The sequence below is a fragment of the Petaurus breviceps genome, unplaced genomic scaffold (genome assembly GCF_028583685.1).
Source record: "Petaurus breviceps papuanus isolate PSGF00001 unplaced genomic scaffold, PetGlider_PUasm1.0 90895, whole genome shotgun sequence".
NCBI classification, from domain to species: domain Eukaryota; kingdom Metazoa; phylum Chordata; class Mammalia; order Diprotodontia; family Petauridae; genus Petaurus; species Petaurus breviceps.
In genome coordinates, this window is record NW_027187372.1 from 33,708,695 (window position 1) to 33,730,898 (window position 22,204).

The 22,204-nt window shown below is 37.8% G+C and overlaps 1 protein-coding gene and 1 long non-coding RNA gene across 2 annotated transcripts in view; one reads left to right on the forward strand and one right to left on the reverse strand.

Moving 5' to 3' along the window:
- The window catches only part of LOC138151221 (uncharacterized), a 38,485-nt gene extending 32,472 nt beyond the window's left edge, over window positions 1–6,013 (reverse strand). Inside the window, exons 1-2 of the long non-coding RNA XR_011165763.1 lie at window positions 5,857–6,013; window positions 111–155 (exon numbers count right to left, since the gene is read on the reverse strand). This is a non-coding gene — a long non-coding RNA (uncharacterized lncRNA). The remainder of the gene's footprint in view (window positions 1–110; window positions 156–5,856) is intronic.
- Window positions 6,014–6,179: 166 nt separating this feature from the next.
- C4BPB (complement component 4 binding protein beta) lies at window positions 6,180–21,966 on the forward strand. The gene is made up of 7 exons (XM_069074740.1): window positions 6,180–6,377; window positions 6,701–6,797; window positions 7,388–7,561; window positions 11,951–12,133; window positions 14,523–14,616; window positions 20,379–20,502; window positions 21,780–21,966. Exons 2-7 carry the CDS (start codon window positions 6,740–6,742, stop codon window positions 21,918–21,920), a joined length of 774 nt encoding a protein of 257 aa, XP_068930841.1. The 5' UTR covers window positions 6,180–6,377; window positions 6,701–6,739; the 3' UTR covers window positions 21,921–21,966.
- Window positions 21,967–22,204: the final 238 nt, after the last annotated feature.

Consider the following 22,204-nt stretch of genomic DNA (forward strand, 5'->3'; position numbering starts at 1 on the left):
CATCATTTCTAACAGTTACTCTAAATGTCAGCATTCCTGTCAGGATAAAATTTACTTATATCTACTGGTCCTAACTGGGCCTACCTAGACATGAGGCCATGAGGACTTACCAACTCCTAATAGAAACCACTCCATGGTCCTTTGCCAGGAAGGGCCTAAAGGAAATGAAGAACAGGATGTTGGTCTGTCAGTGGGCTGCTGGGGGAGGAGAGTTCCCCTCATTGAGAAGATGAAGAATAATACCGATTCTTGATTCTCTGCCCTCTTGGATAAGGTAAAGAAAAAGCAGGGCTCTTAGAAAATGTCTGTGGTATTGAGGCCATAATCACTATCTAACAATTATCAGTAACTAAGAATATAATAAAACAACTAATCCAAAATGAGTGACCAATAGTCTATCCTTTCTTCTCCTAGGTAATTCTATCACACACAAAAGTAGAAAATGGATTTGCTGGATGGCTTATTTTTATAATAAATATCATAAGGGTTAAAGGGAGATCATTTATTTCAACCTTCAACATGCATATTATGTCGTGTCCATTTTTTCACACTCTTTACCTTTATTAATAGCAATTTAAATTTAATCAAATCCTAAGAGGTACTGAAGTCATATAATTCTTTTTATTATGTTCCATAGAGAAATCAAATGTCAGGTCAGGCATTAATTTGGAATAACCAATCGATCTTTGAAAACTCCAGGTACACAGGACTTATGCAAAGGCACAAAGGCAGGATCTGGGATGCAAAGGTCAGGGAACAGGAAGTAGGGTGACTTGGCCAGAAAGGAGATCATGTGAATGGGAATAATGTGAAATAAGAAGGTAGTCTGGAGCCAGACCATAAAGAAGTTTGAATGCCAGGCTTTGGAGTTTATATTTTATAGGCAGTAGGGAGCCACCAAAGATTCTTTAGCAAGTGAAGGAAATTATTTTAGCGACTGTGTGAAGTAGTAGTTCTTGAAGTGGCATACATGTATCCAAAACTATTTTGCAAAGATGTTTCATTCTTTACTGGCATCCAACGCTTCATGACCCCATTTGGGGTTTTCTTGGTAAAGATACTGGAGTGGTTCGCCATTTCCTTCTCCAGCTCATTTAACAGATGAGGAAACTGAAATAAACAGGGTGAGAAGACTTGTCCAGGGTCACATAGCAAGTAAGTATCTGAAGCCAAATTTGAACTCAGGTCTTCCTGACGTCAGGCTCAGCACTCTAATTCGATGTGCCACCTAGATGCCCCTCGCTGCCAAAATACTCCTCCCTTTTCCAACTACATATCTGTGTGAAGCCAAATTCTCTTCATATACTTGACCCAAAACAATATATCCCAATGGACTGAATTAAGAAGCAGATGAGAGAGAATCCAGCTGTCTTTTATTAAGCCAGACAGATTTGCAAAAATATTTGAAACAATACCACTCTTCTGACTAATATTTTTGTTTTGGAAAATATCGTTGTTTTTTTTTAAATAAAATATTTATGTTATTTTTTATTTTATTAAAAATGTATTATTAAAAATAACACATTATTTATGTTAACATGACAGGACTTTGTTATTTTCAAATAAACTAATAAATATTTTAAAATTTTATCCATTTTAATTTCTAATGTGTCGAATGTTGATAGATATGACTGTACATAAACACAAGCCCTATAGTGTCCTCAATACTTTGTAAGAGTGTAGGGGAACCTGAGATCAAAAGGTTTGAGAACTGTTGGTGTGGAAGGTGAACTGAAGAGGGAGAAACTAGAAGCAGGAAGACCAATTAGGAGGCTATAGAAATGGTCCAGACAATATGTGATGACGGCCTGAACTGGAGTGGTGACTGTGAATGGAGAAATGAGGATGGATGGGAGAGAGGTTGTTAAGGAATAAGTATTTATTAAGTACTTGCTATGTGCAAAGGACTTTTCTAAGCACCAGGAATACAAGAAAAGTAAGATAATGCCTGCCCTCAAAGAGCTTATATTCTAATAGGGCAAGACATCTTATTTAGCTACACACAAGAATGAAAGACCCAGTGGTCTTAGGGTGTTATGGCAAAATAGATGGTAATGTATCTCCTTTAATGCCATTACCATTAATAAAACCATATTTTTTCTTTTTTGGTTGCCATTTTGTGTAAGTAGGTGCTTACCTTTTTTGTATCCTGAACTTAAAAAACACCAAATAAAGTAGAGATTTCCATACACTTAGTAGAATATAAAAGGGAAACAGTTCATGAAAATGAAACTCTATTATATGTATTATATATAAATATATCCTATATAATGTATATTATGTATGTTATATTACATTATATTAAATTACATTATATTATATTAATTATTAATTATATTATATACATATGTTATATACAAGTTGCTTTTCTTTTTAAGTGTCTAAGTTCAACCTGTAGCTTTCATACTTATCTGTGCATCTTTCTGGCTATCCTCCATTCTCTCTCTTTTAAAAATGCATAAATATCATAAGAATTAAAGGGGAGATAATTTCTTTCATCTATCTTTAGTTATCTAGTTTCATGATCTTGGAATCATCATTGGCTCTTTCTCTCATTAAATCCTTATATTCAATTGATTTCCAAGTTTTTCTGGTTCTGCCTCCACAATGTTAGGATCCTTCCCATTTCCTCCACTCAGTAAGCCCATATTCTGGTCCAGGTCTTCATCATCTCTCTTTCGGATTGTTACAATAGCCTCCTAATGAGTCTTTTTTACCTCAGATTTCTCTCCTCTCCAATCCATTCTTCACAAAGGGATCACATTTACATTTTTTTTATTTTTTTAATGCTGAATTGAAGAAATAGGAAAAAAATATTTCCATATACAGAGCAGAGCAGAAAAAGAACATGAATGAAAATAAGCATCTGTCATATTCAGCTTATTTTTTGAAAGTACACCAGATATTCCAAAAGTCTTAGTGCAGTTTTAAGCTATTTAAGTGTAAAACTGCACTAAGACTTTACACCTTGTATATTAAGTTCAACATATTATTTTCAAAGCTGTACTGCTTGTCTGTGTTTCCCTCTGAAAACTTATATTCTCTTCTATAAATTTTTTTTAAATGTCTAAGTGATCCCTTCTGTCTTTTTCTCCCTTTTATCAATCAACCTTATTGCTAGCTCCTGTCTCTCCTCAAAGTAAAAAAAAAACATAATTATTGTAACAACAGAATAGTCAAATAAAACAAATCTCAATGTTTGCCATGTCTAAAATGTATGTCTTATTCTACATCTTTAGTCCATCAGTCCTCTGTCAGAAGGCACTTCCTCCTCAGTCCTCTGGAGTCTTGGTTGGAGTCAGATTTCTTAGGTCATTCAAAATTGATTTTCTTTACAATGTTATTGTTAGTGGTTCTGCTCAATTCACTCTGCTTGTGTTCGCACAAGTCTTCACAGGCTAATCTGAAACCATCTCTTTTGTCATTTCTTACCATGCATTAATAATCTATTCTACTAATATAGTAGACTATTTATTGATGCAATAGATTAGATAAACAAGACCTACAAGCAAATAGTCCTTTGGCTGTTCCCCAACTGATGGGCATCTCTTTAGCTTCCAGTTCCTTATTACAATAAAAGGAACAATTACAAATATTTTCTTTAAAAAAAAACCATATCAACTAATGGTTCATCTATTTAAACAGTTTTTAAAAGTTTCTAGTTTCATCTATTAATTCAATAGCAATTGTGTTCTCAACTTTGTCAATAACTTCTTTGAATTTTAGAATTTGTATTTTGATTCTTAGTTGATGTTTCTTAATTTATTGGTTTCCTGTCTTTTAAAAAATGTTGCAACCCAGTTTCATGATTTGTTTTTTCTCTTTTTGTTGAAGAAATTGTTTAGAAAATATATTTTCTGTTCAGGGTTGCTTTGGAGAAATTCTAAAAATTTTGTCATGTTGTCTCATCATTTTCTTTGATGAAATTCTCTATTGTTTCGAAGATTTATTCTTTGAACCATTAATTCTTCATGATTAAGTTATTTAGTATACCACTAATTTTCAACCTTCTTCAGAGGTAATTAATAATTCATCATTATTAATGGTTTAGAGCATTTTGATATGGTTACTGATAGCTTGAATTTTTTATATCTACCTCAAATTCTTTTTTAAGTTCTAATAATATTTTATCAATTTTAAATATTTGGTGTTTTTGTTTTGTTTTGAGTTCCAAATTCAATCCCTTCTTCCGTCTCCGCCCCACTCCCTGAAACAGTAAGCAATCTGATATAGTTTATATATGTACAATCATGTAAAACATTTTCATATTCATCATTCTGTGGAAGAAAACTCAAAAAAAGAAAGGAAAGAAGGAAAGAAGGGAGGGAAGAAGAAGGGGAAAAATTGTATGCTTCAGTCTGTATTAAGATGCCATCAATTCCTCCTTTGGAGACTAACAGCATTTTTCGTCATGAGTCCTTTGGGATTGCCTTGGATCGTTGTGTTGCTGAATGGAGCATTCTCTCTATTGGAGAACGGCTCTTATTCATAGATAGATGATAGATAGATAGATAGATAGATAGATGATAGATAGATAGATAGATAGATAGATAGATAGATAGATAGATAGATAGATAGATAGATAGATAGATGTGTATACATCTATATGTACATCTATACATATATATTATATACACATATATTCACCATATATTTTAAATATCAGATCTTTGTAAAGAGAAATTTCCTGCAAAGATTCTTTTCCAGTCTCACTTCTAATCCTAACTATAATGATTTTGCTTGTGTAATAGTTTTTTAATTTTATGTAATGAAAATTGTCCATTTTATCTTTTATAATCGTCTCTATGTTTTGTTTGGTAAAGACTTTTCCCCATTCATGGCTGTAAAAGGTGTCTCTTATTCTCTTCTGCTCTGATTTGTTTATCATTTCACTTTTTATACATGTGATATATGGCATGAGATGTTAGTCTAAACCTAACTTCTGCCTGACTGCTTTCCAGTTTTCCCAGGATTGTCAAAGAATGAGTCTTTGTGTTGGGTTCTTGCGGTCTTTGGGTTCATACGCTCGGTTGCTTGTAGGTCTTGTTTATCTAATCTATTCCATCGATAAACTTTTTCCCTCTTTTAGCCCTGAACCAAATAGTTTTGATGATTCCTTCTTGATAGAATAGCTTGCTATTGGGCAGTGATAAATCGCCTTCCTTGCCACTTTTAAAATTTTATTTCCACTGAGATACTTGACTATCTGTTCTGCCAGATGCCCTTAACCATCTGGTTCCCACTAACATTTCTAGGAATATTTCCTATTTCTCCCCTATATACATTCTCTGTTCCAGTTAAACTGGCCTCCTATTTACACACAACATTCCAACTTCTACCTCCTTGTGTTTCACCAGTAAACCCTGGAATGTACTCGCTCTTCACCTCTGCCTTAAAATTCTTAGATTTTCTCTGAGCAGGTACCATCTTCTTATATGAGGCCTTTCTTTATTCTCCCAGTTATTGGTACTGTCTCCCTCATAAAATTATTTTGAATTACGTTGTATTTATTTACTTTTGCACATGTTATGTCACCACTCCCCACAATATTAAGTCTATGAGGGCAGAAACTTATTTGATCTTATCCATATGTTCCCATCTTCTAGCATAGGATCTTGCACATAATAGACAATGAATAAATAAATGCTTATTGATGTGAAGTTGGTGAACTTAAACATTTTATTCCACTTTCCCTTCCTTGCAAAACCCATAATCCCCCTGTTTCATTGCCAGAAACTGAGAGCTCTTTCCAAAACACTTAGGCTTTCTGTTCCTGAGGCCATGGCAGAATTTCCTTTTCTATCCAGAACTTTCACATGTTTTCAGTTCTAGCCTAGAGCTTTTTGCTCTACTCACCTCTCAATGGGGTTTTGTTGTCTGTAACTGGACTATTGAATAGTTCTGCTGAAGAATCCATCTGAGCTCAATCTTGGACAATCAGGACAATAGTTCATTGTAGCATGTTGGATTCTCACTCTTTTTAAACTTCCCTGCTTCCTCTTTTGGGAATAAAACCAGTAAGTATCAACAGGATGCAGAGATATGACCCTTTGCTGGGAGGCTGCAGATTCTCACAAAACTTGGGTCACTCCCCTTGCTAAAGGATATCCTCCTCTCCAGTAGATGGGGCAAGAATCCAGCATTTCCAGAAAGCAGTGGTGTTTATAGCTTGAAGAAGTCAAAGACCAGGAGGCAATACCTGTAGGATACCACCCAGAAAGGGCCAGATGTAGAACACATTTTGCATCTCTACCCTTTCCTTCTTTGCCCTCTCATGTCAACTTCAACTTCTTTAGTGATGACCTTTCAACAGGAAGGGGTAGAGCACAACTATTGGCAAATATTGACAGAGGTCAACGGCATGGCCCAAGGACTAGGTATGGGAAATGAGGCTAAGCCTGGGGTACAAAGGTGATGGTCAACCATTGATTCAGTATTCCCAGAAACCAGGTATTTCCAGAAACTAGGTTTTGGTTTTTTCTCCCCAGTGGTCTTGGCTGCTCTTCTATTCCTTCGTATTTTTACAAAAGTTACCTTTTGCTTCTGATCTTGTTTTCTGCATTTGCTTGGGTTGTTTTTATTTTTTTATTTTTTTTGCTTAACAGGATGCTTTCTTGGTATAAATGATCTTCAGACCCAGGGGAAAACAGAGATCTGATCTGGTCCCATATAGTAACAGAATATCTGTTTCCATTGAAAGCAGGTACCTTGGCTGGGATCCCAATCCTAAACTGACCAGATGAAGTCTTGGCTTGTGCCCTGCATTCTGGTTGCATGGCTGCTCCCTGCCTCAGCAGGTAAGTCTATTTCTTCTCAAGCTCTGCTGATGGGACACCTTAGAGCAGACTTGGGTATAGAAGGACCTGCCCTAGGCTTCTTGCCTTGCAACATCACCAGCACCAAGAACCTGTACATTGTAGGAGTTTGGTAAATATTATATAGCTCTATCTGACAAGGCAATTCCAGATCATTTATCTGCCTTCCCTGGGATGGGGTGGAGGAGGGAAGGAAGGGATCAGGATTGAAATGCTGCATTCCAAGATCCTGGATAACCAACTGATTTCAGCCAGGCTGGGAGGACCTTGACACTGAGTTCAGTGAAAACCCTGATGTTCTTTTGACAACCATGAAAGTAGAAGATTGGATTTATACATTCTCTGCTCTAGTTAAACTGGCCACCTGGATTTGGAGACCCATTATGGAAAGGAGGGCTTGAGGGTGAGGGTGAAATAGCTTGAATGGATGCAGATACAAACCAGAATCTAAAGCCTCAGTCAAGGGGGAAGAGAGCCTGCAGAGCGGTGTAAAAGGCCGACAAGGGCGTTCCTCTTTCCTGTGTCAGCAGAGAATAAATCTTGACTCATGTCTTTTCTCTTCTCCCCTACAGATCACTGTCTAGATCCCCCTCCAGTCAACTATAGCATTCTTATAGTAACAGCTAGAGAAGAAAGGTTTGTGGTGACTTATACCTGTATCAGTGGCTACCACCTGGTAGGGAAGAAAGAGCTTTTCTGCAATAAAACCTCCTTGGAGTGGGACTCCCCAGCACCTACTTGTCTCTGTGAGTTTGTTTCCCCTGCTTCCATACTGGGACTTATATGGAAAAGCTAGCAGAGAAAACTAGTCTAGCTAGAAGAGACCTTAACAAATCATCTAGCACTACTTTTAAACAAACTATACCCAAATTATGTAAGAAGATGTTATATTTATACTTAATATATCTGGGTCTCTATTTTTAAAAATTTCTAGGGATGAAAATTCAATAATTGGATACATAGCTGATAGTCAATAGCTATTCAGTTAATCAAATTAAGTATACCATTTAATGATAAATTCTTCATTACATTGAACTGAATGTTTTTTCCTAAATTAAGCCCATTTCCTTTGGGGGGGGGAGGAATTCATTGTAAAGATAATAAAAAAATTACCCTTTGTCTTTTTTCCCATTTATCAACCAATTATTTAATTAAGCACATACTATGTGCTGAGAATTGTGCTGGACCCTAAGGATACAAAGTAAAAAAATAGCTCCTGCTCTCCAAGAAGATTACATTCTACTGGGTAGGGGGAGAGATGGGGGGCAGATACATGTGTTCACTGGTAAAGTAATACAAAGCATATGTTAGAATAATAGCAATCTTGGTGGGGACTATCTGGTGGAGGAAATGACCTCATGTAGAAGAAAGTAATTAGATTGAGCTTTGAAATGAACTAAGGAATCTAAAAGTGGAAATAAGGAGGGAGTGCATTCCAGGTATGGGGGAGGGTCTGTGCAAAGTTATGGAGGTGAAAGCTGGAATGTTGTGCATAAGAAACATCAAGGTAGGCCTGCTTGGCTGGAATGTAGCTGGTATGAAGGGGAGTCATATAATGAGTTTAGAAAGATAGGCTAGAGGCAGATTACAAAGGGCCTTAAATGCCAAAGAGAAGACTTTTATGCTGAATTATACTTGTTCATTTTCTTAAGTAGGAAACAGGCCATTTCATTACACATCCTCACAGATTTCTGGAAGCAGGCTCACCAGATCTCTATATGGGTTGATAGAAAGCAGGCAGAACATATTTCACAGGCACTAAGGACTGGCTGCTCATTGGAGAGTCTTCCTTCCCCCATATATTTGATCCTAAGGACCATGGGGAGCCATGGGACCTTGTCAAACCAGGATGTGATATGATCAGATCTCCATCTTAAGAATATCTTGGGGGGGGGGGGTTTGGGGGGAAGGGCAGCGCAGCTAGTTGGTGCAGTAAATAGAGCACAAGCCCTGCAGTCAGTAGGACCTGAGTTCAAATCTGACCTTAGACATTTAACTCTTACTACTTTTAATTTAATTTAATTTAATTTAATTAATATTTTTAATTTTACTCTGACCTTGGGCAAGTCACTTAACCCCAATTGCCCTGCCCTCCCCCCTCCAAAAGAAAAAAAAAAGAATATCTCACTGGTCACTGTGTGGAGGATGAATTGGAAGGGGGGGCAGGACACTTGGGCAGGAGGATTAATTAGAAGGCTTTTGCAATAGTCCAGATGAGGGATGATGAAACTCTGACTGATGAAGGTTGATGCTCATATGAGTGGAAAGAAAGGAACAGATGTTAGAGATATAGAGATAGCCAAACTCGGCAGCTGATTGGATATCAGGGGTGGCATGAGGCTGGAGAGAGTGGAGATTTGTGGTTGTCTCCAAGATTTCAAACCTGGCTGACTGAAATGATGGTAGAACCTAAACTAGGACAAAGTAATCTAAATGATACCAACTTCGAGAGCCATAAGAGCACAGATTTAAAGCTGGAAGAAGTCCTCCCTGTGACCTAGCTTAGACCTTGTAGTTACTGTTACTCTTCTGACTCCCTTTCCATTTGTCTGTGTCTAGGAGCTGTGATTTCACCAACTTGGGGAACTTACTCAGTGTAGATAGCATTCTTCAGTGACTTAGGAAATACATTTTTAGGGAGTTGCCTGAAGCCTAATGACATTAAGTGACTTATCTAGGTTCCCATAGCTAGTAAAGAGTCAAAGGCAGAATTTGAACCCAGATCTTCCTGATTCCAAGCTCTGTATATTACACCATATTGATTCTATGCCTATGCAGATAACAAAAATAATAGAATGACAGAGCAGAAAAATCACTGAGCATGGAGTCAAAAGTCCTGGGTTTGAGTCCTAGATGTTACATGTTACTAGCTGGGTCGACAAACATTTATTAAGTACTTAGTGTGCTAGATTTACAAAGAAAAAAAAACCCTAGTCCTTTCACCTCTTTCAAAAAGCCTGCATCCTAATGGTAGGGTCAACATGTAAACAGCTAGACATAACATAGCAGATGAAAAGTAATCTAAAGAGGAAAGGTATTAGTAGCTGAGGGCCCTGGGAAAAACCCTCCTTCAAATGGTAGATTTTGAGCAGTCTTGAAGGTAGTCAAGAGACAGAGGTGAGAAACACTAGCTCTGTGACCTTGGGCAAGTCACTTAACCCCAATTGCCCTACCTTCCCCCCTCCAAAAAAGCAAAAAATAAACAAATTAAAATAAACAAATTAACTCCATGGTTTAAAAAAAATAGAGATCAAGGTGAGGAGGTAGAGTATCCTAGGCATGGTGGATAGGCAGTGAGGGCACACAAAGGAGAGACAGTGTTGTGTTCTAGGAACTGCACAGAGGTCAGTGATGCTGGAGCATGAAGTGAGTGGAGGGAGTAAAGCATAAAAAACTGGAAAAATCCAAATGGGTCAGGTTATGAAGGTTTTTAAATGCCAAAAAGATGACTTCAGATTTAATCCTGAAGGCAAAGGTTTGCTACTGAAGCTCACTGAGAAGGGAGTTGATATGGTAAGACCTCCACTCTAGGAGAATCATTTTGGCCAAAGAGTGGAGGATAGATTGGAGTAGGGGAAGGTTACCAGAGGCAGGTCACTGTAATAGTTCAGGTGCAAGGTAATGAAAGTCAGAACAAGGGGTCTGACTATAGATAGAAGGGGACATATGCAAGACATGTGAAGGTAGAGGCAATAAGATTGGACACTAGTGGGATGTGTGGAGTGGGTGTAAGCAAGGAGTCAAGGATGGCACTGAGGTTGTGAGCCTTAGTATGGTAGTGCCTTCATCAGTAATAGGGAAATACAGAGGGGAAAGGTAACAAGCATTTATTAGCATTTACTATGTGTTTAGTACTATGCTAAGCACTGGTGATACAAATACAAGCAAAAAATAGTCCCTGCCCTCAAGGAGCTTACATTCTAATACAGAAAAATAGAACACGAGGGGGAGGAAAAAAGTAGGGAGACAGGAACTTAACTATGTAGTGGGTACCATGTCCGGGTATAGAGAGTCCATAGAAGAGCTGGGAACAGAATGAAGGATGACTGATCTGAGCCCTTCCCTAAGATGGAAACCCAGAGAGGAAGTTACCCCTGAGAGAAGAGTGCTTGCAGAATGGAGGAAGTTGTTTGTCCTTCATTCTCAAAGTGGACCATGACATCAGGGAGGTGATGCCATGACTTGCAAGTGAATTGGATTTAAGTGAGGCAGGGCTGTGCAACGCCACCCACCTCACTTTGTCCTCCAGAGCCATCTGGGTCCAGCGGCCAGATACAGATCAGGATAACTGGAGATGACCCCAGAGGTAGTACCAGAGTAAGAAGATAGCTAAGATGTAGCAAAATGAGGAGAGTCAGATAACTTCTGTTTTGAAAACACTGAGACGGATGTGCCTATGGGATATTTTATTCTAGAGGTCTAAGAAGGACAGATCACTAAATCTTTCTAAAGCTCAGTTTACATCTACTAACTGTGTGCAATGCTGGGCAAATCACTCAACCTCTGTTTGCCAGTTTCTTCATTGGTGAGATGGGAAAGATAATAGCACCTACTTTGTGGGGCTGTTATGAGGATCAAGTGAAATAGTAATTGTAAAGCATTTAGCACAGTGTCTGGAACATAATAGGTGTTACATAAATGTTAGCTACTGTCATTTCTTCATCTGTATAATGAGGACATATTTGCACTACTTCACGAGGTGAAGAGAACTTTTTAGCTTTATAAACTGCTATATTAATGTTGTTATTATCATCACTGAAAACATATCTAGTTAACAGGACTCTAAAAGTATATCAGTGCAGATATAGCAAAATACCAATTCTACTTTGGTCAGTGTTGGAATACTGGAAAACACTTTGTTCAATTTCTTTTAATTATAGTGACAATTACTGGTTTATATTCACTGTGTGGGCCACTAAGACTAGCAGGTCCTTTTCTCCCTTATTTTTGTAGAGCTAGCCTTTCCTTCCTTCTTCTCTGCCGCTTGCTTTTTGACCCTTGCTGTTGTTCATACTGAACTTGGATAGTTATTCTCTTTTGCTTTCCATCCTGCTTCCAAAGATGTCTTGACCTTAGTCTCTTCCCCCTCCCCTTGGTATAACAATTTCAGAGACCATGAATGTTTCCTCCTTTAGTGGGTCACTGTCCTAACCCCGTGGTGGTTAATGGTCAACTGAATTCCTCAAAGCTGGAGCCTGTTTCTGAGGAGGAAGTAGTCACCTTTAGTTGTGGCACTGGCTACATCTTGAAGGGCAGTAATTGGAGCCAGTGCCAGAAAGACCACAGCTGGACACCTCCACTTCCCATATGTATAACAGGTAAGTTCAAGGGAGAAAACACCGAGCCCTAATAATATGGCTATGGGATAGGAGCATCTGTTTGGGCATTCACTAAAGACTGGATACCTGCCATGTGCCATGATGCTCTGGGAAAGTGAACAATGGTTGTCTAAGAAGTAAGCATTCGGTCTCAGAGTAATCAAAGAGTGAGTGTTATGTGATAGTCAGTTTCCAAATAGACTCTCTTGGTTGAGTTTCCATCTCTGCTTCTCAGAGTAATCAGACAGTGAGTGTTATGTGATAAAAAGTTTTCAAATAGACTCTCTTGGCTAAGTTTCCATCCTTACTTCTCTTGGGTAACTTTCTAATGCTCTAATACAGGGGCCAAGAAGATGGAAATTTTTCCTTCAAAGACTGCACTGGTTCAATTGATAGCTTATCTTCTCTCCAGGGGTACCCCTTTCCCACATATACAATGTACTTACTGCATACAATAGATACCCAGGCAGTTTATAGGAATAAACTATTTTTTACTACAGTGTGAGAGCATCTTCAGGTATAAACAGTATTACTTCCAAGTCATCTCAGTCCAATTAACTTATACCAGGTCCAAAGAATTACTCTACTTCTTTCATACTCTCAATTATCCATCTCCCGTTGGGTTAACAACAGAAGCTCACTCTAACCCAGGGGTGGGAAACCTGCAGCCTCAAGGCAACATGTGGTCCTCTAGGTCCTCAAGTGCAGCCCTTTGACTGAATCCAAACTTCACAGAACAAATCCCCTTAATAAAAGAATTTGTTCTATGAAGTTTGGATTCAGTCAAATGATCATACTCAGAGGGTCACATCCCACCCCTCCTCTAACTTGAACTCTGGAGGTCTTTTTCTTGCTAATTAAAATGATCCCAAGGTGGAGTTCTTTTGTTCAGCTCTGTGGATTCATAGAGGAAACAGGAGTTTTTGTCTGGGTTCTACTTCCTCCACCTCAGGTTCAGGTCAGTCAAAACAACCTTTCTTTAAATGACCTGAACCCTGTTTGAGTTAAGGGACCCCTGAATTTTTACAGTAATTTCTTATCTTTTCCTTTATTTGGAAGTGCATAAAACATATTGCTTACTTCTTTTAGCTGAGTTTCTAAGCTTTTAAAAACTTACTGTATATTTTGTTTTTATAGCATCTTCACTTTTGAATAAATCCCTTCATCTATTCAAAGAGCCATCCCTGTTTTTAAAAAAAAATAGAAGGGGAAATCAGTTCAATAAAACTAACCAACATATTCAATGAAGTCTGACAAAGTATGCAATGTTATGCACCCATTGTCTCTCACATCTGTAAAGAGGCAAAGAAGGGAGGCAGATATATTTATTTCATTTCTTCTTTGGGACTGAGTTTGGTTACTATAATTACATGTCATTTTGCTTGTCGTTGTTTCCATTTAGATGGTTGTATCCATTGTGTATATTGTTTTCCTGGTTCCTCTTTCTTTACATCTTAGCATCTGTTCATATGCTTTTTTGTATTAATCATTTTCTATGGAACAGAAATGTTACAAAATGAGGATGATAGAAAAGATAGGCTCTGTTCTTCTTTAAGCAGAAGTGGACCACCATTTGCTGGGTACATTGCAGATGGATTTCTTTCATGTATGGTTTGAATTAGATGGCCTTGAAGTATCTTCCAAAAATCAAATTCTGTAAATCTGCAATTTCTGAATCACAATCTACTTAGACAATGTATCCCCCAATTAATGGTAAACTTCCAATCCTGATCAGTATATAGAGTCACAAGTTTTAAAACTCTGGAAACAGCTTCAGACACCATCTAATTCACCCTTTCCTTGCACCGACCTTTTTCACTTTTACAGATGAGGAAACTGAGGCTCAGGCTTTCTTAAGATCACATAGTTAATAAATGGCAGCCCCAGAACTGTAGCCAAGGTCTGCTGATTCCCAATCCATCATTCTTTTCCTTATTCCTTATTTTCCTTATTATATTTCCTTATTTATCCCTCACCCCAAGTTCTTACCACAACTTCCTCTTTCAAAGGATTGCATCTATCACAATCTCCTGTGCCAAGTGATTACTTCTGAAGTATAGTATATATGATCAATAAGTGTTTGGAAATTTAATAAATTAATGAATGGATAACTATTAATTACCTCTGTAATGGATTTCTGCTTCCCTTCTGCTGGCACTAGCCAAATTGGATATAGTTCCAAATCCACACAATGAGTTTTGGGGAAGGAGTTCTGATGCATGAAAAACTGAGACTTGGATTAAAGGGGAGGCAATAAAGAACACTTTTTGCTCACAAATGAAGATTTAGGAAAGTGAAAGATGAAGAGTCTAGATAGCCCCAGTGCCTAGAACTGCCTTTTGTAGCTTGCTATAATGTTCACTCTGGCATCCTTTTTTTTTTCCCCAAGGAGAATGCAAATCTCCCCAAAGACCAAAGAATGGCCATTTTAAAGCAAGAGATTTCAATTCAGGGTCAAACACTACCTTCTACTGTGATGATGGGTAAGTCAGACATCAGGATCCTAGCCTATTATGGATAATGATAGCATTAATAAACTTTCTTTTCTATAGTGCCTTGAGAGTTTGTGGTTTGTTTGGTGGGTTTTTTTTTTGTTGGTTTTGTTGTTTGTTTTACAGAGATCCATCTTCATAACAACTTTGTGGATTAGGTAATGTGAATACCATTACCCTTGTTTTACAAATGAGGAAACTGAGTCCCAAAGAGGTTCTGTGACTTTCACATGGTCAGTCCCATGGCCTTTAAGTGTACTGGGATCCAGATCTTCTCTAAAGTAATTTGCTTTCTCCTATTTCATGCTGCTTCTCACAGGAAACAGAAGCATCACATCCCTGGGTGTTATTTTTCTGTCCTGTCAAGATTCATCCATCTGGAGCATGGTCTAAGGGAAAACATAAAACCCATACATGGACTCAACTTTACCTCTGAACTCCTACTTTCTCTGTCTCAACTCTCCCTATCTTTTCCTGTCTCTAGAGTTGTTCTGATTCATTGGCATCACTATCATATCTCTCTATACTTAGTGGAACAGCAATCTGATTATCTGTTCCAGTTAAGATATGGAAAAAATCTCATTCCCTGTAAATTCCATGTAGACAAACTCTTTATATATTTTAATTAAATTTTATTCCTTAGTTAACAAGTTAAAATTTCTATCCCTCCCCTTGTCCACCATCATTAAAAAACAAAATGAAGACCAAAAACCCTTGCAAGAAATATGCATAGTCAGGGTGGCTAGGTGGCGCAGTGAGTAAAGCGCCAGCCCTGGAGTCAGGAGGACCCAAGTTCAGTTCTGGCCTCAGACACTTAACACACACACACACACACACACACACACACACTAGCCATGTAACCTTGGGCAAGTTACTTAACTCCAATTGCCCTCCAAAAAGAAATGGACATACTTCATCATGAGTCCTCTGGAATCATGCATGGTTATGGCATTGACCAGATTTCTTAAGCTTTTTGAAACTATTTATTTTTGCAGTGTTGTTGTTATTGTATAAATCATTTTCCTTGTTCTGCTCACTTTACTATATGTCAGTTTATACAAGTCTTCTGAGAATTCTCTGAAACTTTTTCATAATTTTTAATGATAAAATAGCATTCCAGTTATTCACATGATTTGTTTAGCCATTCCCCATTTGATGGGCATTCTTCCTTTCTTTTTCACTATAAAAAGAGCCGATATAATTATTTTTATACACGTGGGTTCTTTCCATTTTTCTCTAATGTATTTGGGGTAAAAGCCAAGTAATGATATCACTGGATCAATGGGTATATATGTATAATGTAATACTTTTGAGGGCACAGTTGCAAATTATTTTGTAGAATTGTCAGACCAATTCATAGCTTCACCAAGAAGGAATCACTGTGTCTGTTTCTCATACCCCCTCCAATATTTGTCATTTTCCTTTTTTATCAATCTTGCCAATCTAACAGACATGGTATAGAACCTCAAGGTTAATTTCATTTCCATTTCTCTGATTATTAGCAATTTGGAACATTTTAAAATATGACTATTGATAGCTTTGATTCCTTCCTTTGAGAATTGACTGTTCATATCCTTCACACATTTCTTAATTGGGAAATGGCTCTTATTCTTATAAATGTGAGTAAGTTCCTTGTAAATCTTGGAAATAAGATTTATCAATGAAACTTGCTGAAAAGGTTTTTTGCCAAAGGTAAAAAAACCTGCTTCTTTTCTCATTTTAACTGCATTGTTTTTGATTGTGCAAAAGCTTTAAAATTTTTATAAAATAAAAACTGTAAATTTTATCTTCTCTATTTCTCTGTATCCCTTATTGGGTCATGGATTCTCTCCCTATCCATGGACCTGAAAGGTAATGTCTTTGTTGCTCCTCTAAGTTGTTTATGGTATCACCCTTTATATCTAAGTCTGGTATCCATTTTGACCTCAGGGTATATTATATGAGATATAGTTCTATGTCTAGTTTCTGACAGACTGCTTTCTAGTTTTTCTTCAAGTTATTTTTTAATTTTAAATTTTTAAACATTAATTTCCATAAGTTTTTGTCTAATAGGAAGTTCTTAGCCCAGTAATTCAGAACTTTGAATTTATTAAACATAGACTACTAGATTTATTGGCTACTTTGTTCCACCTTTGTGCCTCTTTTCTCTTTCTTAACCATTTACAAATCATAAAACTTTTTAAACAGTGTTTTACTAAGAACTAAGGGAAGATAAAGAAAAGAAATAATATATAATCAAAGAACACAGACAAGTTTAGGGAGAGGTTTATAATCTTCATTGTATTCATATTTTAGATTGGTTGGTATAGCTTACCAATGACCTAGGCACTCATTCCTCCCTCTTGCCTCAATCATGTCTTTTGAGTATCCATGTGGCCTCTTTGGCATGAAATGTATTGGAAAAAAAATAATGGGCTTGGAATTGAGAGACCTGGTTTTAAATCCTTCCTTCTTCATTTACTAGCCATGTGACAACTGGATGAGTCACCTAATCACTCACTCATCAAGTATTTCTTAATTACCTACTATACATCAGACAAATATTCTGGGTTATTTTGAGTATTGGAAGGGATTTCCGAGGTCAATTAATTGTTACCCATACACAAAAAGAATCCCAATTATAGCATAGCTGACTATGGTCATCCAGACTCTGCCTGAAGACTTCCAAGAAGGGAAAAGCCACCCTCTCTCAAAAGTTGGTGCAGTGGATGGAGGGCTGGAGCTGGAGGCCCAGATCCAGGAGGATCTGAGTTCAAATCCAACCTCAGACACTTACTAGCTGTGTGACACTGGGCAAATTTTTTAACCTTTGTTTCCTTGTCAAAAAAATAAGGATAATGACAGCACCTATCACAAAGTTTCCATGAGAATCAAATGAGAGATTTTATCATTGTAAAGTGCTTAGCACAGTGCCTGGTACATACTAAGCACCATATAATTGTTTAGATATTATTATTATTTAGTTATTATTACTATTATTATCAAGCGCTAGAGGGCAGCTAGGTGGTACAATAGATACAGTGCTGTGCCTGGAGTCAGGAAAACCTGAGTTCAAATATGGCCCCAGACATTTACTAGCCGTGTGACCCTGGGCAAGTCACTTAATCTTTTGGCCTCAGTTTCCTAATCTGGAATATGAATTGGCGAAGGAAATAGAAAACCATTTCAGTATCTTTGTTAAAAAAAAAAATCAAACAAACAAATAAACCCAAATGGAGTCCTGAAGAGTCAGACAAAACTGAAATGACTGAACAACAACAACAGATCAGGCATCAGGGATAAAGAATAGGAACAAATACAAAGAATAAAATAAGCCCTTCTATTACATTTCAATGGCTTACATTCTAGTAGAGGAGACAAGTCCAAATAAAACATAAACAGTGTAAATACAAAGATAATAAAAACCAAACATCAGCAAAGTTGTTAAATATAAGGTCATCTGGGAAGGCACTAGCAGTTGTGAGGATCAGGAAAGGCTTCTTACAGGAGCTCAATGTTGAAGGAAGAGAGGCTCTAGGAAGGGGAGGGAGTGCATTCCAGGCATGGTAGAAAGCCAGTGCAAAGGACAGAGATGGAATATTGTGTACCAGGAACACGGAGAAGGCTAGTTTGACTGGATCAAAGAGTGTAGGAGAAGGAGCAATGTCCAACGAGGCTGGAAAGAAAGTTTGAGGCCAGATTGCAAAGGGTATTATAATATATATTTTATCCTAGAGACAACAGAAAGCAACTGTAGTTGATTGAGTAGGGGGTTACATGGTTAGATCTATGTTTAAGGAAAATTGCCTTTAAAAAAATTTTAGTATTGATGTTTGGTTATTTAGTGTAAAAGATTTATGAGCACTATAACAAATACAATTTTTACGAATCCACTTTGACAAATATGTGCTGGCTGTTTATTTTGGTTTTGTACTTTTAATTGCTTGATCCATCAGTTTCTTTGCAGCTTTGTGCATTATGACTGCCCAACTCATATAGTCCTGAATTTTAGGTAGCAGTATAGGGGATGGGCTGGAGCTGGGAATCACTGGAGGCAAGGACACCAATTAAGAGGTTATTGGGGGACAGCTAGGTGATGCAGTAGATAGAGCACCAGTCCAGGAGTCAGGAGAACATGAGTTTAAATCCAACCCCCAATACTTACTAGCTGTGGGACCCTGGGCAAGTCACTTAATATTGATTGCCTCCAAACAAATCTTTTTTTTTTTTTTAAAGAGGCTATTGCAATAACTTAAGCAAAGAGTGATGCAGGTGTGAATTAAAGTAGATGGAAGGAAGGGGTTAAATGCCAGAGAAGCTATTGGCGTAAAGAAACAGCAAGATTTGTCAATTGATTGGAGGTGAGAGAGAGTGAGGAGTCAAGGATGTTGCCCAAGTATTGAACCCAGGAGACTAGAAGAATGGGAATAGAGTTTCAGTTTCCTTATCTGTAAAATGGGGATAGTACCCTTAGACTAAGGGTTCTGAACCTTTTTTTGTGTCCTAGACCCTGTTGGTAGTCTGATGTAGCCTATGCAGCCTTTTTTAGAATAATATTTTAAATGCATTAAATAAAATATATAGGATTCCATAGGAAACCAACTATATTGAAGTACAGTTAGCAATTTTTTTTAAAACAAGTTCATGAAAAAACAAACAAACAAACCAAAAGGCAAGTCCATGAACCTCAGGTTAAGATCTGGTACCTTCTTCATAATGTTGTGTGGCTCATATTTGACATATGTGTGTGAAGCACTTTCTAAACCTTCAGGTCAGTTATTTGAAGAGTGGATTTCATCTTGCCCTTGAATCAGATTGCATTAGATCAGCTCCATTCAGGAGCCAGAAGCAGATTTCTCCTCTCTTCCTATTTCAAAGGGCCCCTTTGGGTTTCCATTAAGTTCCTATTTCTTGACTAAGGAAACTTCCAGAGCCTACTTTATTTCCAGAGGAGAGATGATAATTGTGTCTTGATGAGTTCACTGACAGGTCAAGCCTATCCTAGCAGCTGAATACACTTTCTGAGACCTGTAGCTCCAGTGCCTTAGGCCAAGGATCTCTTCTAAATGCCTTAAATATGCATTAAATATAATGTAGAGGAGAGACAGTCAGGTGGTGCTGGGCCTGGACTTGGGAAAAGCTGGGTTCAAGTTATACCAAATATAGGACTTGGGTTTTAATTTTCATTTGAAAATCCCCCAAAAGGAACCACTAGCTCTATGGAAGGAGAAAGGGATTCCATATGTGCAAGAATAATTATACAAGCTCTTTTTCTGGTGGCCAAGAATTGGAAACTGAGGAGCTGCCAATCAACTGGGTAATGGATGAGCAAGTGATGGTATGTGAATGTGATGGATTACTACTATGCTATAAGGAGTGATGAAGAAGATGGTTTCAGAAAAACCTGGATTATGAACTGATGCAAAGTGAAATGAGCAGAACCAGGAGAACAATCTAGACAGAAACAGCAACATCATAAAACTGGGCAAGTTCTTAATCTCAGTTTCCTCAACTGTAAAATGGGGATAACAATACCCACCTCTCAGGGTTGTTATAAAGATCAAATGAGATAGTATTTGTAAAGCACTTAGTCCAGTACCTAGAACATAGTTAGTGTTATATAAATGCTCATCCCTTCTACAAAATCATCTACAGTTGTGTGTGTGCTGGGGTGCTGGGGGACTTCCTGGAGACCTTGCTCTGTACTCCTCAAAGGGTACAGAGGTCTTCACTGTCACTATATATGTGTGGCTGTCATTTCATTTTTGGTCCAGGTACCAGTTAATAGGGGCCCAGACTCTGCAGTGCATGGATGGGGAATGGAGTGATGAGCCCCCCATTTGTGAAGAGATCTTAGAAGCCACCACTGAGGTCCCAGTTAAAGCCGAGAAGGAGTCAGTAAGTAACAGCCCAACCTCCTTGTCTTTGGGCATAGTGGAGCTTGTGGATACCCAGGCTCAAACATAATCCCTGTACCCTAGGATTCTAGGTCTTTTCATGAGTAACCTCACCATCAAGGCAGAATCAGATGCTGGCTGATGGCTTTTATGGTGACTAGGGCTTGGGATGTTGTGATTTTTCCATCCCTAAAGGCAAAGCCATGAGACCAAATTTGGAATGAAAACCTAACTTCCCATGAGTACAATGAAGTTCTCTTTTATCAAATGGTCTTAAAGAGCCTAATGCTTCTTGCTTCTGGGTTGTTTCTGTCCTTCCTGGAACTTCTGAGGACATTTTCACCATCCTAATATATGTAGGCAATGCTGTCACCAGAAACAACTTGTAAATCTCCTTCAAGCTTAGAATCTAAGTAACACCATGGACAGACTGATCATAAAATCATAAGATGTAGAGCTGGAAGAGACCTCAGAGGTCATCTCTTCCAACCCCATCATTTTACACATGAATAAACTAAACCTCAGAGACATTCAGTGCTTTCCTAATGTCACACAGGCAATGAGTGGTAGGATTCGAACCTATGTCTTCTGACCCCAAATTTTACACTCTTTCCACCATACTACACTTCCACAAAGACATCCAGACACTGCAGGAATTCTGAATAAAAGACATTTTATTTTTGTGGAGACTCTCAGTTAAAATTATTTTTTAATATCCAGAGCAATTTCCCTAATAGATTTTCTGTGTCTGAGGATGTCATTCCTCCTGCCTGAGCAAATCCATTCTCTCTGGCTCTCATCTTCCCCATCTAAAATAGAAGAATTGCATTTGATTATCTCCAAGGTTTCTTACCACTCTCTTATGACATGACAATAATGAGAATCCCGTTGAGAGCTCCTGAACTTCTGAGTACCCATTCAAGGAAGTTTCCATTCATTAGTGATTGCGTTATTGTTGCCCAGTTATCTTTCAGTCATGTCTGACTCTTCATAACCTCATTTAGGGTTTTCTTGGCCAAGATACTAGAACGCTTTGCCAATTTACAGATGAGGAAACTGAGGCAAACAGAATTAAGTAACTTGCCCAGGGACACACAGCTAGTAAGTGTATCAGGCTGGATTTAAAATCCTAAAGATGAGTCTTCCTGATGCCAGGCCTGGCACTCTATCCACTGTTCCACCTAGCAATCCTAGTGATTAGCTGTTCCATTCGAGTGATGAGCCCCAATACCCTCCCAGCATTGTAATATTGTTTTCTTTCCCAACTGTGCATTTCAGGAAAGGAACAACATTTGTGAAAGTATACAAAAGTTGATGCAGTGTCAAAAAGACAAAGGAAAGACATTAGAGGAACTGAAATACTCCCTGGAAATCAAGAAACTCCAGCTGGAAAAAATGAAAGCTGTCATGAGCACATAAATAAAGGAGAGAAGCTTTTAAATAAACTTTCTTTTTGATTCTGAAATTCATTTACAATTTATCTGAACTCTGTGTGTGTGTGAGAGAGCATTATTTTTTTTAAGCATAGAGATTTTCATTCCCTAACTGATAAATGGTGAAAGGACATGAACAGGAAGTTTTTAGACAAAGAGATCAAAGCTATCTATAGTCATGTGAAAAAAATGCTCTAAGTCACTACTGATTAGAGAAATGCAAATGAAAACAACTTTGAGGTACCACCTCACACCTATCAGATTGGCCAA